General features: G+C 38.6%; 1 protein-coding gene across 2 annotated transcripts; it reads right to left on the bottom strand.

The window, feature by feature from the left end:
• Positions 1-1,811: 1,811 nt before the first annotated feature.
• Positions 1,812-10,089, bottom strand: LOC136218801 (cold-responsive protein kinase 1-like). Of its 2 annotated transcripts, none has more exons than XM_066005909.1 (7): positions 9,967-10,089; positions 8,571-8,689; positions 8,202-8,317; positions 7,880-8,090; positions 7,566-7,803; positions 7,137-7,287; positions 1,812-2,440 (listed from the first exon to the last, which is right to left on the bottom strand). In XM_066005909.1, the coding sequence occupies exons 2-7, from the start codon at positions 8,641-8,643 to the stop codon at positions 2,051-2,053; spliced, it is 1,179 nt and encodes a 392-aa protein (XP_065861981.1). In that variant the 5' UTR covers positions 8,644-8,689; positions 9,967-10,089; the 3' UTR covers positions 1,812-2,050. The 2 variants fall into 2 exon arrangements, with proteins under 2 accessions (XP_065861981.1, XP_065861982.1); XM_066005910.1 differs by lacking the exon at positions 9,967-10,089 and adding an exon at positions 9,807-9,960.
• Between the last annotated feature and the right edge of the window lie 5,199 nt (positions 10,090-15,288).

Below are 15,288 nucleotides of genomic sequence, written 5' to 3'. Positions count from 1 at the left end.
GTGAATCTTGCAATTCAACTTTGTTTGAAAATATATCATTGACCCTCAAAGCAGTACCTCTGTTTGATTGTTTAGGTGCAATCATATTCACGGGCGCATCGCATGGCTTTGGACACCATCGAAATGGATCAGTCATCCTTTTCATTCTATCTTCATCGCCATCCTCATATGGGATACGTTGGACGCATTTAGATTGCTTAACTGTTTCGTGAACACTTTTAACAGGAATTTCATTCTGAGTGGTATCTTCATTCTCCACATTATCACCATTATCGTAACAATAATCATTATCATAATGCTCATCATAATGATCGTGATTATCATTATTCATATAATCATCGATGCCATTTCCACAATCGTTGTCATCCTTACCATGTATAGGAGCATCCAGTTCGATGGTGGGATCATTACTTACTACTTCTGTTGGTTTGCTTTGACCAACATGTCCATCCTTGTTAGGTCGCAATGTTGAAGCTTGTATTGTTCGCATGTTTAGAGTAACATACAATGGAATCAAATCGGTCGGATTCATTCGGCAGTACTCTATGAATCCCATGACATCTCCATCGTCATCAATATCTGCTATCCCACCACGCAGTTTATTTGGACCATATGTCGCCTGCATTGACATTTGGAGATCATACGAGGTTGAGTCAACGCGGAGTGCACCATAAACTTTCTCTTTCAACTTTTGCAAGTCAATATCTATTGGCAAAACCAACAACTTCGCTTTACCACCCACGTATGTCATCACTTTTCCTTCTGTAGTCCACTGTCCGTTCCAAGATAAAAAAACACGTACACCTCTCTTTGGTTGACATACTTCTACATTTAGTAAAATGGACACGTGATCAAAACATAATAAAGCCAATTCATATGTAAATGAAGCTCAAATGCGACATGATACACCAAAATGCGACTCAAATGCGACAAGCTATACCAAAATGCGACTGCCAAATGCGACATGGTACATCAAATGTGATCGCCAAATGCGACCGCAAATGCGACATGGATATGAATGCGACAAGCTATATATTAGTCCTTGTCGCATTTTATTATCTGTGTCGCATTTGACCACCGAATGCGACAGATCAGGAGACAATGGAGGAATCGGAAAATGTCAAGATTCAAACAAATGTATTCGAAAACCAACTGTGTATTTCTAGTAATATGTATGAAAAATGAGGGAATGATACTTACATGAACTTGAATGGGGTATGGATATCTTTAGATCTTGGGTTGAGTTGATAAATTTTTCTGTGAGAATGTGAAAGTAAATGAAAGGGAAAGAGGAGATGGTTGTTATATGAGAATAAGGGTAGTTTTGTCCAAAATGGGTTTATTTGTCTAATTTGGTAAAATGAAAGGAATGTGGGTTAGATATGTAAAGTGAGGTTCTTCATTGGGCTAGATTAGTAATTATCCCTTCAATTTGAGAGCATATATTTTGTCAATAAATAAATGTAATTTTTTTTAAAAGATAAAATCACTTTTGATTGTCATCAGAATTTAATTGTTTAATTTCAAATATTTTGTTTTGTACCAAAAAAAAAAATATATCACAGACCTTTATTTATAAACTTTTAAACCACAAACATGTGTTTGCAAAAAAAGAAACACAAGTATTTTTTTCTTACTTTGCGTAATTTTAAATGGTAAAAGTTGAGAATGGATAAAAATAGTAGACTAATTTGGATGATCCAACTGCTGGTTCAAATCTTCCAAGAATTGGCTAATTGAAGAGTTTATCACATGCAAGCTTGGAGGAGAGGATTTTGGACAACTGAAACCTCCTATACAATATACATTAATACACACTAACGCCTCTATGCCTCTCATACTTTTATTTATCCTTCACATTTGGAGAAAATAATTTACAAGGAAAAGAAAAAACTCACCAACAGACAAATTACAACAGACCAAACTGAACATTTCACTCATTAGTTGCTTTTCTGGGAAACAAAAATCTACTATGCTAATATTGCTACAAGAACAACATAATAACTCAATAAAATAAAAAATAAATATACATATATATATGAAAATTGAGTTACTTGCGGTCATATATCGAGTTGAAGGTCATGGTAGCATGTGAGGTGGGAGCTGCTGATGATGAAGATGAGTTCTCCAGTTTACTTGAATCGCCGGATAATGTAGAAGTTGAGTTCTTCGAGCTCACCTTACCTTTGTTCCGTCTGTCGCTTCTGATACCCATCAACTCTGAAAGCATTCCCGGTCTTGTTATCGCTTCATCATTTACATCCATCTCACCCTTTAGCATCTTCACCACCATTGACATAGCTGGCCGGAGTTTTGGCATGTCTTGGGTGCACATAAGCCCAATCTTCATGTATCTACAAGCCTCTTCTGCATCATACTCTCCATTCATTGATGTGTCGACCAAGTTTTCCAATTCCGTGTTCTCATACATCTCCCATACCTGCAATTTTGCATAATTCCATGATGAGATTCCGAACAGTGTGGCTGAACTGAACTAAACAGCAAAGAAGATGGCTTTACAGGCCATTTTGATGTCCAAGATAGCGTGCATTTCAATCCAAATTTTCCTAATCCTATGGATCAGTTACAAGAGCAATGCTAAGGCTAACTAGACAATTATATTTGAAGGCCATCAAGTACATAATTCTAATAAAATATAACTTGCATTGAAGGATATTTGATAAGATATTATGTAATTCAATCTCATAAGCTGTTGGAGAAAACAGAAACCTACCAAATAGACTCTCTCACATTGAAAATTAGTGAGTTTTCACATTTTTGGAGTTACGATAGACCCGACCTGAAGCTGGTCCTTTCCACAAATACTAGCCTGTTGGGAACTAGAGGTTTTGCCTACTTAAATAAAAGATGATGATTCTATCATCTGGGAAAAGGGTAAATTATGAAACAGCGATGATGTTTTCTCATCACACAGAAATATAATGTATGAACACACAACTGCTGACACCTCCAATCACATCGAAATATCAGCAAAATAAATTCTCACAAAGCTACTTGATGCACGTAAAAAGACAGAAAAGTTATTCAATATTAAGGAAAATAAATAGAAAAGTATAGTTCTTAAACCTCGACGCATTTCTGTGCAACTAAATAGTCCAAATAACTGCACAAACTACATAAACAGACAGCTTTTACAATAATTTCCCCTTAATGTTTCCATAGACACTCACCTTTCCTTCCACTAACAAAATTTCTAAGTTCTGGTATAACAAAAGATTGTGCATTGAAGGAAAATACAAAAATTGGAGTGCCTCCTATTATCATTTGATAAGAAAGCTTTATTAGGACTTCATATTTGCAGCAATCATCTCATGTTATTCTTCAGAATGTTGCAAGCAAATTAAAGTCCTCACTTGAGGTGAAACATGAAAGCTTAGCCTAAAATTATGATTTTAAATAAAAGAATTGATAACTAAATATGCATTAAATTTAAGTAAAAGGAACCAACAAGAAACATTGCACAGTTTTTCAACTAGTAAGTAGCAAGTCATTTAATCGACATTTTGGAAAACAATAAAAGCAAAATTAAACTAAGAAGAGGAGAAGTCAGCAATAGATTACTAATAAATAATGACAAACATCACAAGGTACACTTAACAAAACAAATCAAAAGACAGTTCACTCTAGTTTTGATTATGTAAATAAATCAGAATAGCGATTTAGTTGTTGTTAATAAGAGCTAAACATATTTTTTTAAAACATCCTCCCTGCCACAAGCATATGCATTGTGATAGAGAATATTCTATAATGATAGAGAATAGTCTAGTCCGTAGTAGGAATATTCTGGAAGGGGTGAGGTGTATGGGATAAGGGTATTTTGGGTATAAGATGTTAGGACATGTGTCTAGGGTATGAGTGATTAGTACATAAGGAAGGGTTAGGGAAGGGAGAAGGTAAGGAGGTTTTACATTGTTGTTTGGCTGCTCATTGCTGTGGCTCTACCTAGTAGAGAGGGAGGAGGTTTCTCCTGGGGGATTAGAACATCCGTTCTATCCATTGTTTATCATTGTTTATCTTTTATATATCAATATATATCAACATTTCTCTTTTCTATTTTCATCTTGGTATTTGAGTTTCTATCATTGGTCCGACCTGCCGGATGGAAAAAGGCTCAAGAATGGAGACATGGGTAGAAACTCGGTTCAGCGTCCTTGACAAGAGATTAGATGGTTGGCAAGATAGCATTGATGGGTTGCAAGATAGCATGGATGAATTAGAAATGAAGGTTAAGCAGTTCAGTGAATCCCTCACTGAATTTCAGAGGGAATTTAGACACTTAGTGTTATGGACAAGCACGCGGGAGAAGAAAGATTTGGTTGTGGATGAATATATCTCTCCTATTGCCCTTCATCCTGATGAAGGAAAAGATGCGAAATACTGTTCATGGAAATACCAGCAATCCCAGACAGAGTTTGCTCTTGAAGGGTTTCAAGGGAGTACATTTGCAAGAAAGCACCCAGCAAAAAAGTTTGACATGTCACCAGAGGCAGAACAAAAATTATTAGGTCAAGCTATTCCTATAGTTATATGGGCTGGGCCTTCTAACAACATGGGTCAAGATAACCCACAAAAGAAGGAAGTGGAGCAATTTCAGTGTAAAAGCACCGCCGCTTCATATAACGCTCTCGCACATCAAAATCTCTCTGTTTTTGGTCCCCCAAAACAGAGGACCCTTCAAATTTTTGGTGACGCTTTGACAGAAGCAGCAAGTATGAAGCAAAGTGTCAGTCTCGCTACGCAGCCAAAATCGGAGCGACAACAGATGATACGGTTAAAACAGGGGATGGGAGAAGTTCACTGGATTCACAAGGGTGATGAACAACGAAACGCCAACGATAATGGAAACCGACAGGAAAAGGTACGATGCATTGTTTTTGATGAACCTCTTAGGCGGTGGTGGACACCAATAACGCAGATTGAGGATATGATTTCATCCTGTGTAGAAAGAAGGTTTACAGGTGACTTGGCAAATGTGATATGGACCTGTTATCATGTAACAATTAAGTTGGGAGGCCTAAACGCACCGTTTAAGAGACCCATAGAAACCAGCCCACCTATCTCCGATACTGGTCAAGGTATTCGGTTCAAAATGAGGGTAGAGGACTCTCAATCCAAGAGTACCAATCCAAGGCAATTTTACTCTGTTTTAACGGTAAAAACGTTGTTGTCGTGTGACCAGAGGTCACGGGTTCGAGTCTTAGGAGCGGCCTCTTGCCAATTAAATTGGCAAGGGAAGGCTTGCCCCCAATACACCCTTGTGGTGGGACCCCTCCCCGGACCCTCGCTCAGCGGGGACGCGTAATGCGACCGGGCCGCCCTTTTTTTTTTTTTTTTTATGTTACCCAAAACAGAGTATCAAGTCAATTTGCAGAGTTCCCCAGTTGCGTCAAAAGAATTTGGAAGATGGTATAGATGAAGGAGACTTTGTCGTGGGCTACATTCCTTGTAGGAGCATTGAAAAGGATGATGGCCATTTTTATAATTTGGTGATTACAAATCTGGCAATGAGAGACGAGGGTTTAAGGCTCATCCACCTATCAGCCGGTAAAGCTATTTTATTTTTGGTGGGTACAAGGGTTAGCCATGAATTCATTTTGAAGAAGTTGGAAAACCTGATTTCTAATTGTCAAGTAGGAGTTAGGATTTTGATTAATGTTAGTAGTGGAGCACATAGGTTGCATGAAAAATCCATAGGTCCCACCATTTTTTCACCCTCTTTCAAGTGGAATGAAATTTCTACAGACTCATATCAAAACAGCCTACCCAGAAGAACCACTAATCAAACCCAGCCCAAAAATTATCTCATTAGTGTTGCTTCCTCTCCTAAGCATCTGACCTATGTTCTAGAATTTTTTTGTCCAAATAACCAAAGACAAAGAATCAATCATCCAAGACAAAGAATCAATCGGAATTCTAGAGTTCCTCTTATGGATGTTCCAACTCATAGCCTAGCCATCTTATTACGAATCATTTCTAATGAAGAAATTAGACTTCCAGGAGATAAGGGTTTGGCGGTCCTAAATACTTTAGGAACTGGCAATATTACTGAATTCTTCCGTACACAGGTTCTTGATGATGCTAACCAAGCTCACCAGGTTGTTGAAGAAGAGTATACATGCTGGATTAGAAAGCAGGGTGGATTGTCACTTAATACTTCCATTTCGGCAACATTAAGACTCACTCACACTATGCAATTAGTTGATGATGGTCTTCTGGTTGTCGTCAATAAGCAACAGACCGAATCGCTTTTTTACAGTCTGGAAGTTTCTGTTTCCTTATTACTGCAAGGAACAACAGTGTTTCAATGGCTGATTGCATGGAAGATTAAAAGAGGGTTCTACATTCAACAAACATTCCTCTTGACTCCAGTCTTGAGGACAAGACTGTTTGAAGGGGTGGGTAATGATAGAGAAGTCCGTAGTAGGAATATTCTGGAAGGGGTGAGGTGTATGGGATAAGGGTATTTTGGGTATAAGATATTAGGACATGTGTCTAGGGTATGAGTGATTAGTACATAAGGAAGGGTTAGGGAAGGGAGAAGGTAAGGAGGTTTTACATTGTTGTTTGGCTGCTCATTGCTGTGGCTCTACCTAGTAGAGAGGGAGGAGGTTTCTCCTGGGGGATTAGAACATCCGTTCTATCCATTGTTTATCATTGTTTATCTTTTATATATCAATATATATCAACATTTCTCTTTTCTATTTTCATCTTGGTATTTGAGTTTCTATCACATTGGAGAGAATAAACTGTTGGTATACAGTGAGAAGGATGCTCAAGGTCCCAGATATTACATGTGGTTGGCTTGCTTTACACTAATATTAATTTAATTGAAACCCCCAATCTTGTTTCTAGATGTGACCAATTGTTTCTAAGTTTAAGAAATATATTTTGAGATAAATTTCTTAACTTCAGATTAGCACTTTTGCGTGAGGATCATTCTCCCAGTCTCCAGTTTTTCACACTCTGGTGCTTAAATTGAAGTAATGGAAAAATAATTCACTTAAAAATTCCACTGCAGAGAAAATCTCCTGTCTTTTGATGTCTATGCAAACTAATTATCATTACTGAACTCAATTTTGTTATTAAGAATACAGAATGCTCAAATAATCCCATACCCTTTCAAGAAGATATTGCTCATCCGAGGGTAACCGCCTGTTCGTGTTGGGCCTCCCACAAACAATTTCTAGTAGTAGAACACCAAAACTGTATATATCTGCTTTCCTTGTCAACTGACCACGGACAGCATATTCAGGTGCCAGATAACCACTGTGAGAATCAATCAAGAAATATTGAAGTGTCAAAAGGCAACTGATAAATTATCCATTATATTTGATTGCAATACAAGGATTTCCAGAGTAACAGTGCAATATTAGATTTCAAAATGCACTGATGAAATTCCAACCAACTAGCCTACCCGTCTCAAATAAATAACCTCGCAACAAAAACACTAGGGCATATATATTTCTAGAGATTATAACAAGCTGTAGTTTGTAAGCAAGAAAAGATAAACGCATAATTGATCAGTGTTTAGTAAACAAACTTACGCAGTTCCAGCAACACGTGTACTAATATGGGTCTTGTTATCTGGGAAAAGCTTTGCAAGCCCAAAATCAGAAATTTTAGGCATGAGGTCTCTATCAAGGAGAATATTGCTTGCTTTGATGTCCCTATGAACAATACGAGGTTGGACTTCTTCATGAAGAAATGCAAGACCTTGCGCAACACCTACACATATTTTGCGCCTAACAGGCCAACTAAACTGGATGCTGCTGTGGCCTCGACCTAAACAGTTAAGAAAATCATTATTAATTAAAAATTCATAAACTTAACTTAATGTCAGCGTAGACACTGGACATACCAAGAAGTGTTTGTGCAAGGCTGTTATTCACAAGATAGCCATAGACCAAAATTCGATGGTCTCCTTCTGCACAATAACCATACAGTTTAACCAGGTTTTCATGCTCAACATCTGCAATCATTTTTATTTCTGTCAAAAATTCCCGAACTCCTTGCCTTGAGTCAGCAGACAGTACTTTTATAGCAGCCACAGTGCCATCTTTGAGCGTTCCCTGTCAATACACATGTAATTTTGAGAAAATTGAGCAACGCCATCAATCAAGGGAATAGCCTAGTGAAATGTCAAAGATCTCAAAAGTTCTTCGTAAAATTCTTGTAATCACCTTATAGACAGAACCAAAACCACCCTCTCCAATTTTATTGGTAGGACAAAAAGTGTCAGTTGCTATTCGCAGTTCTTTGTAAGTGTAGGACTTGGCATTTTGAATAGTAGAAACATCTGGACCATGTAAATTCATTAGAATCTTCACCATAGAAATAAACCATATAAGAGACAAAAGAGAGGAAAGAGAATGATGGTATAGGAACATTCATGATCTATTGCCATTCGAATGGATTTACCTCCTCTGCTACAAATAAATTTAAACAGATACCAATTCATTTATATTTCTTGCACCATCATAATTTATGTAAGGCCTGAGCTAATGATTTACAATTCAATGAAAGGCAGTAAATTTTGATGAGCTGCATACCATAATTCGCATCTACAGTATGCTTTGGTGGGGAGACTCCCATCTTTCTGAAGCATGAATACAAACAAGTCATCACCAAGTTGCTTCCAGGAAACCAATGTTCCACAGGTAATTGAATCCTACATGCCAACAAGTCTTCCAAAATGAAACCCCATTTAAATGAGTGATATTTTTGTTCTTATCTTGCACCATATAATTACTACTAAGAACTTGGGAAGGCAAAATGGAAATGACAATTTATGAATCAAAGAGTTTATGATCACAATGGCAATAGACATGGATAGGTACACACAATGTTTTGCCCCTTCCAAATCACATTTCATCATATCTACAATTTAGTAGCCCAACCTTTTATCTCATAGCACTTAGACTTATGCAGCTTTGAGTACAAAGGGATAAAAGACATGAGAGCCAAATTTTAATAAAAATATTATATACAATTGTGGTTTTGATCAACTGCGGGAAATGAAGTTGATTGTGTAGAACGTATAAGGGATACTGCAATTGATACTGCAATTTTTCCACTACTAAATACCATTAAGAATCTTATTCCTTAGATTTTGAAAACTAGACTGCCCTTTAAGTAACCACATATTGTAACATCTTAAATCCAAATTATAAAAGCATGTCATTGTATAGGTTTTTGACATATAAAGAACCAGCATTAGTAAAGACCCTGAGCAACCAAGCTAGCAATGTGCACATCTGAATTCTTAACTTCTCAACTATGCATAAAAAAAACTAGAACTTTACTGGAGAGAACTAAACAATTCAAGCATGTAAGTCCTTCAATGCATATAGAAGGATACATGCACCCTAAAATACTGAGCACTTGATATCAAAAATCTGATTGTGCCTTGCTGAACCTTCAGTGGTGAACACATGAGTTGATAAATGGAAAAATTCATGACAGTAGTACCTTCTAACTAAAGATGAAAAGTATTTGTAACAAACTTGAAAATCGAAAAGAAAAAAGCCAAGAAGAGAAAAAGTGAAGAAAGGGCCAGGAAGCAATAGATGGAATTTTAAGTGAACAAATATTTGGCAGAACAGAGAGCAAATGAGGATGACTGAATTCATGAGAGCATACCACATAGCAAAAGATAAAAATAGCAGAAATGGAATAAAAATAGCAATTTTCAATAAATTGAAGCAGACAAAAAAAAAATGTAATCACTGCCGAATTCAAAGTTGAGAAGCTACAAAGAGAGTGCTAAAAGATGTAATTGTACGTACAAACGCTCCTTTGAAGGCAGATATGATAACTATAGTAAAACATTTATTATAGCATGACTAAACCTTGAAGAGGCACAAACCCCAAAATCACATGCCAAATTATTCGAGCAGAAACATAAAAAGCAAGAGACAGAAATCAGAAGAAAATAACATTTTGTACCACTTAGATCCCAAGAGAAAGAGAAGAAATGGAAAATGTAAGAAATCAAGCAGTGAAGAACAGGAGATAGGAACATAAGAAACACGGCCGACAATGGAGAAATCAAAACAAAAATTCCAAAACTTTTCCTTTCTCTTTCCTCGTGATTTTTTCTTCATTTTAACAGTTCACACTAAAAAAAAAAAAAAAAACAAAATAGGTCTAAGGTTTTTGGACAAGTACCAATTTAGATTCAACGATGTTATATTGTAAACGTTAAGCCTACAATCTTAGGCCTATTTTGGTACCTTATCCCGGAGGTGGTTCAATTTTTAAATGCTTGAAAACCGGTCATAACCGTCTAACCCGATCGGTTGAACCGTGATCCGTCTGAACCGGTCACGGTTAATCGGGCTGGTCAGGTTATATTTTAACCTCAATAAAAAAAATTTGTTTTTCTAGGGATTCGAACATAAGACCTTTAAATAAGAAATGACTGATTAACCACTAGACCACTTATTAACTTGTGTTTAATCTTAACAATATAGATATATATAATCATTATAAAAAGTAAATATTTAAAATATTATTTATTTATTATTATTTTTTATATTTCTATAAATATTATACAAACATTATTTTAGTATTTCAATACTCATAATATTTTATTAATATTTCATAAAATAAAATCTAAAACTCTAAAAAATTGTATAATAACTGAGAAATAACATAGGATAGATGACCTAGTGCGATTCCGACCTCCACCATGTCGGCCGCCGGAGTTGAATCGGCGTTCGCTATCGCGCACTTATTTGACAGAAAGTCCTACGCTATGTCTGCTAAATCTGATACTGGGAAGTCTGCTGCTGTTTCCTTTGCGGATATGGTCAAGAACTCCATCTCCTCAACGGCAATTTCATCGTCGATGTTGGCTGCTCCCAACTCCTCTCCGACTATGGTTACAGAAGAGGGAGGCTTCAAATCGATCAAAATTTCGCAGAAACTATATGAAGAACGCATCAAAGAGGTTCAGCACTCCATCATTGGACGGGTTTCGCTAAACAAGGGGGAGAAACCCTGGAAGCACGTTGATCTTAAGCAGAGGTTGAATCAGGTTTGGAAGCGAAGTATGGACTGGAAATTAATATCTCTGGGCAAGGGATTTTATCAAATTGTTATGCCAGATGAAAGAGCTCTTCAGGATATTTGGAGTCAAGGGGCGATCTCTCTGAAACCTGGAATCATCAGATTCTCACCCTGGAATCCAGGCTTCAATCCGGACCTTCACAAATCCACGTCTGCACAAGTTTGGGTAAGATTTTATAATTTGCCGTGGGAATTCTGGGATACCAGAATCATTGCTAGCATTGCTAGAGCTGTTGGCGTTCCGATTAGATTCGATAAAAACACAGTCAATGGGGAATTTGGGCACTATGCTAGAGTCTTAATTGATGTTGAGCTATCTTTGGAGATTCAGGATAGGCTGAGAATTGATACTGATAATCAGAAGCAATGGGTCTTCCTCGAATATGAAAATTTACCATCATTGTGTGGAACTTGTTCCTCTGTAGGACATTCATCTTCGGATTGCCGAAGGAATACCAACTCGCAGGCTAAAAAGGATACGCATGCCAAAACTAATAAAATGGTTTGGCGAAGATCTCAAGTGGAAGCTGCTGCTATGCAATCTGAGCCGTCTACTACTTTGCATAAGGAGGATGAAGAGGCAGGTTCAGACAGAAATGACAAATTGCTGCAGATGGTGCTGCATAATACTATGACAGATGAGCAAATCACAGAACCGGGCGGGAAAGATGCGTGGGGAGATTACAGCGAAGATGAAAGAGGGCCTGCGGCTGGTTCAAATGTTGAGATTCACTTGCCTGAGGGAATTCCTAAATAGGTAAACTTCTTATCTGAATCTCATGAATGGACTCAACACATGCTTAGAACAAATAACAGAGAAATTTGCACAACCAATGAATTTGCTGCCGAAGGAAGCGATTGGATAACATCCCGCAGGAAACCAAAGAGAACCACCAAGGACTCTCGTACTCATCCCTACACAAAATCCATATGAATCTTTTATTCTGGAACTGCAGGGGAATATTGAATGACGGAACGCAGAGAGCTCTTAAATTGCTTTGTAGAACCAATCATCCTGATTTTTTGTGCTTGGCTGAGCCTATGGTTGAATTTGACAGAATTCATTCTAGTTTCTGGATCTCAATTGGAATGCAACGCATTGATCACAACTGCAATAACTCTATCTGGGTGTTCTGCAAAATTGGTATCAGTACTCGATGCTCCACTGTGATCAGACATGATCAACACATCACTATCAGGTACAGTCTGAATCTTAATGATTACCAAATTACTTTTGTTTATGGAGATAATATTGCTAGCAGGAGAAGGCTGCTATGGAATTCGATCCTTGAAAATTCAGATTGTGAAAACCGGATAGTCTTAGGAGATTTTAATGCCATTACCGGAGCTCACGAGAAAACGGGAAGGAGCCCATCTGAGAGCAGCTGTCGAGAGTTTAGAAATTTCATCAATATTGGGGGTCTGCATGAGGTTGAAAGCTCTGGTCTCTATTATACTTGGTCGAATGGAAGACGGGGCAATGACCATGTTGAATGCAAGCTTGATAGAGCACTGGTTAATGATAATTTCATGGACTGCTGGGATAAGTTATCTTGCTCGGTTCTCCCTCGGAACAAGTCTGATCACTGTCCGATTGTCCTCTCTTGTGCTAATGGGAGTGCCAAGAGAAGTAGGTTTCGCTTTCTTTCCATGTGGACTACACATGATTCCCTGCACAATCTTGTGGCTGATCACTAGTCCTCCTGCAACGTTTCTCTCCCACCAGCTCAGCTGTTATGTCACAAACTCAAAACTCTCAGGCACAAGATCCGAACTTGGAATAAAGAAGTTTTTGGATGTGTCGATAGCAATATTGCCGCGGCCCTGACAAGGCTAGAGGAAATTCAAGGAACTATATCCAGAGAGGGTCTCAATGATGAGCGGTTTGATGAAGAGCTTGTTGCACAGCGTGATCTTAATCTACAGCTGTATAGACAAGAACTCTTATACAGGGATAAGAGCAGGGAAAAATGGCTTGCCGCCGGGGACAGGAACTCTTCATTCTTCCATCGCTCAGCCAAAATCCGTAAGGATCAGTCCTCCCTTGACAGCATTCTTATTGATAACACTATTGTTAGTGATGAAAATGTGGTTGCCCAGCACGTTGTCGACTATTATGCTTCTCTTTTCACTGGCAGAGTGAGACACATTAATTATGATTTAGTGAGAGAGGTCATCCCTCAATGCGTCACTGCTACTGATGATGTTAGCTTAACACAGAGACCCTCATGCGAAGAAATCCGCAACACTGTGTTTAGCATGAACAAAGACAGCTCACCTGGGCCTGACGGGTTTGGAGGTACCTTCTATCAGCATTACTGGGATATTGTTTGCTATGATGTCTGTCAAATGGTTTTCAGTTTCTTTGATTCGGGATACATGTTGCCTAGATTGAATTCAAGCATTATTGCTCTGATCCCCAAAGTTGAAGGCGCCAATGAAATTCATCAATTTCGCCCGATAGCTATGGGAAACTTCAGCTACAAGATCATATCGAAAATTTTAGCGGACAGACTTGCTCCAATTGCCTCCAGGATCATTTCTGACAACCAATTTGGTTTCATAGCAGGAAGAAGCATCCATCATTGTATAGCTGCTGCTTCTGAAGGCATCAACATGCTCAAAAAAAAGTGCTTTGGGGGCAATATGGCTCTCAAGATTGATATTAAAAAGGCTTTTGACACACTTGACTGGAACTTTCTTTTAGCCGTCCTTGAATCGTTTGGATTTTCCCTGCAATTTAGGAACTGGATTTTGGAAATTCTGAGATCGGCCAGAATTTCAATTGCTCTTGGAGGAGGAATAAAGGGTTTCTTTGGATGTTCCTGTGGAGTCAGACAGGGTGATCCTCTCTCTTCTATTCTGTTTGGGTTTGCCGAAGACTTTCTGGGCAGGTGGATCTCAAAATTAGTGGCAGAGGGCAGATTTGACCCAATGAATTACACTTGCACTGAAGCTTTCCCTTCTCACCTGCTATACGCGGATGATATGATGATTTTTGCAAGAGCTTCGACAAAAAAACATGAAGTGTATTAAAGACCTTTTTAGCATGTATGAAGCCTTCTCTGGGCAGGCTGTCAACTGGAGCAAATCACAAGCTTTATTTGGCAATTACATTTCTGTTGTGCGTAAAAGCAGACTCTCTAACATCCTGGGAATCTCGCAGACCAGCCTCCCGATAATCTATCTAGGTGTTCCGCTATTTCAGGGAGCTCCTAGATCTCGATCTTTGCGCCCTATGATTGACAAATTTCTCAGTAAGTTCAACCTTTGGAAAGGGCACTCTCTATCCTTTGCAGGTAGGCTCACCCTGGTCAAATCTGCTTTAACTGGTGCACTAGTTCACTCTTTTCTGTTGTACAGATGGTCAGCCTTTCTTATTGCTCGTGTTAACAGAGCAGTCCGTAACTTTCTTTGGACGGGGGACAAAGACCGAAGAAAGCTTATTATGGTTCCCTGGAAAATGTGTTGTCAGCAGATTGCAAACGGCGGCTTGGGTATCAAAGACTTCAGAATCTTTAACACTGCCTTGCTTGCTAAATTCAACTGGGATCTGTTGCAGGGATGCAGCTTTATCATCAATTTGATCAGATGCCGATTTTTTGAGAGTTCTGGCATACCTAAACGATACATTGCCAATTCCTCAATCTGGTCTTCGATAAGAGCCAACTTTGAATTAATTAGAGAGGAATCGGTCTGGTGGTTTAGAGAAGACTCAACCCTAAACTTCTGGACTGACAGATGGATTGTTCCAACAATTGCGGATCAGATTGGTATTCTGAGAAAATCTCAGGCAAAGCTGCTTGAACCAATTCGGAGCTTCAGGCTTAATGGAGATTGGAATGAATTGATTGACATTCCTGCGCAGGTGCAGGCCAACATCAGACAAATTGAAGCTTTTGATGGCAATGACCTATGTATCTGGATGCCTTCTGATTCGGGAAAGCTAACAGCTCACCTAGCTTACTCGCACCGTCTTCAAGGTGAGCCGGTCGCGTGGAGCAAATTCATCTGGAATTCTTTTGTTCCTCCTTGCCGCGCTGCCACCTGCTGGAAGCTGATCCACGGTAAGCTCCCTCTCCAATCTCTGCTGCAAAAACATGGTTTCCATATGGCTCAACGCTGCGAATTATGCAAAAGTAATGATGAAAATGCTGCTCACTTATTTGTTATGTGCGATGTTGCAAAAGCACTGTG

The sequence above is a fragment of the Euphorbia lathyris genome, chromosome 2, assembly GCF_963576675.1.
Source record: "Euphorbia lathyris chromosome 2, ddEupLath1.1, whole genome shotgun sequence".
Classification (NCBI taxonomy): domain Eukaryota; kingdom Viridiplantae; phylum Streptophyta; class Magnoliopsida; order Malpighiales; family Euphorbiaceae; genus Euphorbia; species Euphorbia lathyris.
This window is presented reverse-complemented; position numbering and strand designations above follow the sequence as displayed.

Excerpts from the sequence above, each read along its gene's own strand:
- LOC136218801 (XM_066005909.1), bottom strand. The coding sequence starts at position 8,643 with ATGACTTGTTTGTATTCATGCTTCAGAAAGATGGGAGTCTCCCCACCA. Across the intron at positions 8,091-8,201 it reads GTTTTGGTTCTGTCTATAAG|GGAACGCTCAAAGATGGCAC; the intron begins GTGATTACAAGA and ends GTGTATTGACAG. Across the intron at positions 2,441-7,136 it reads AGCAATATCTTCTTGAAAGG|GTATGGGAGATGTATGAGAA; the intron begins GTATGGGATTAT and ends GCAAAATTGCAG.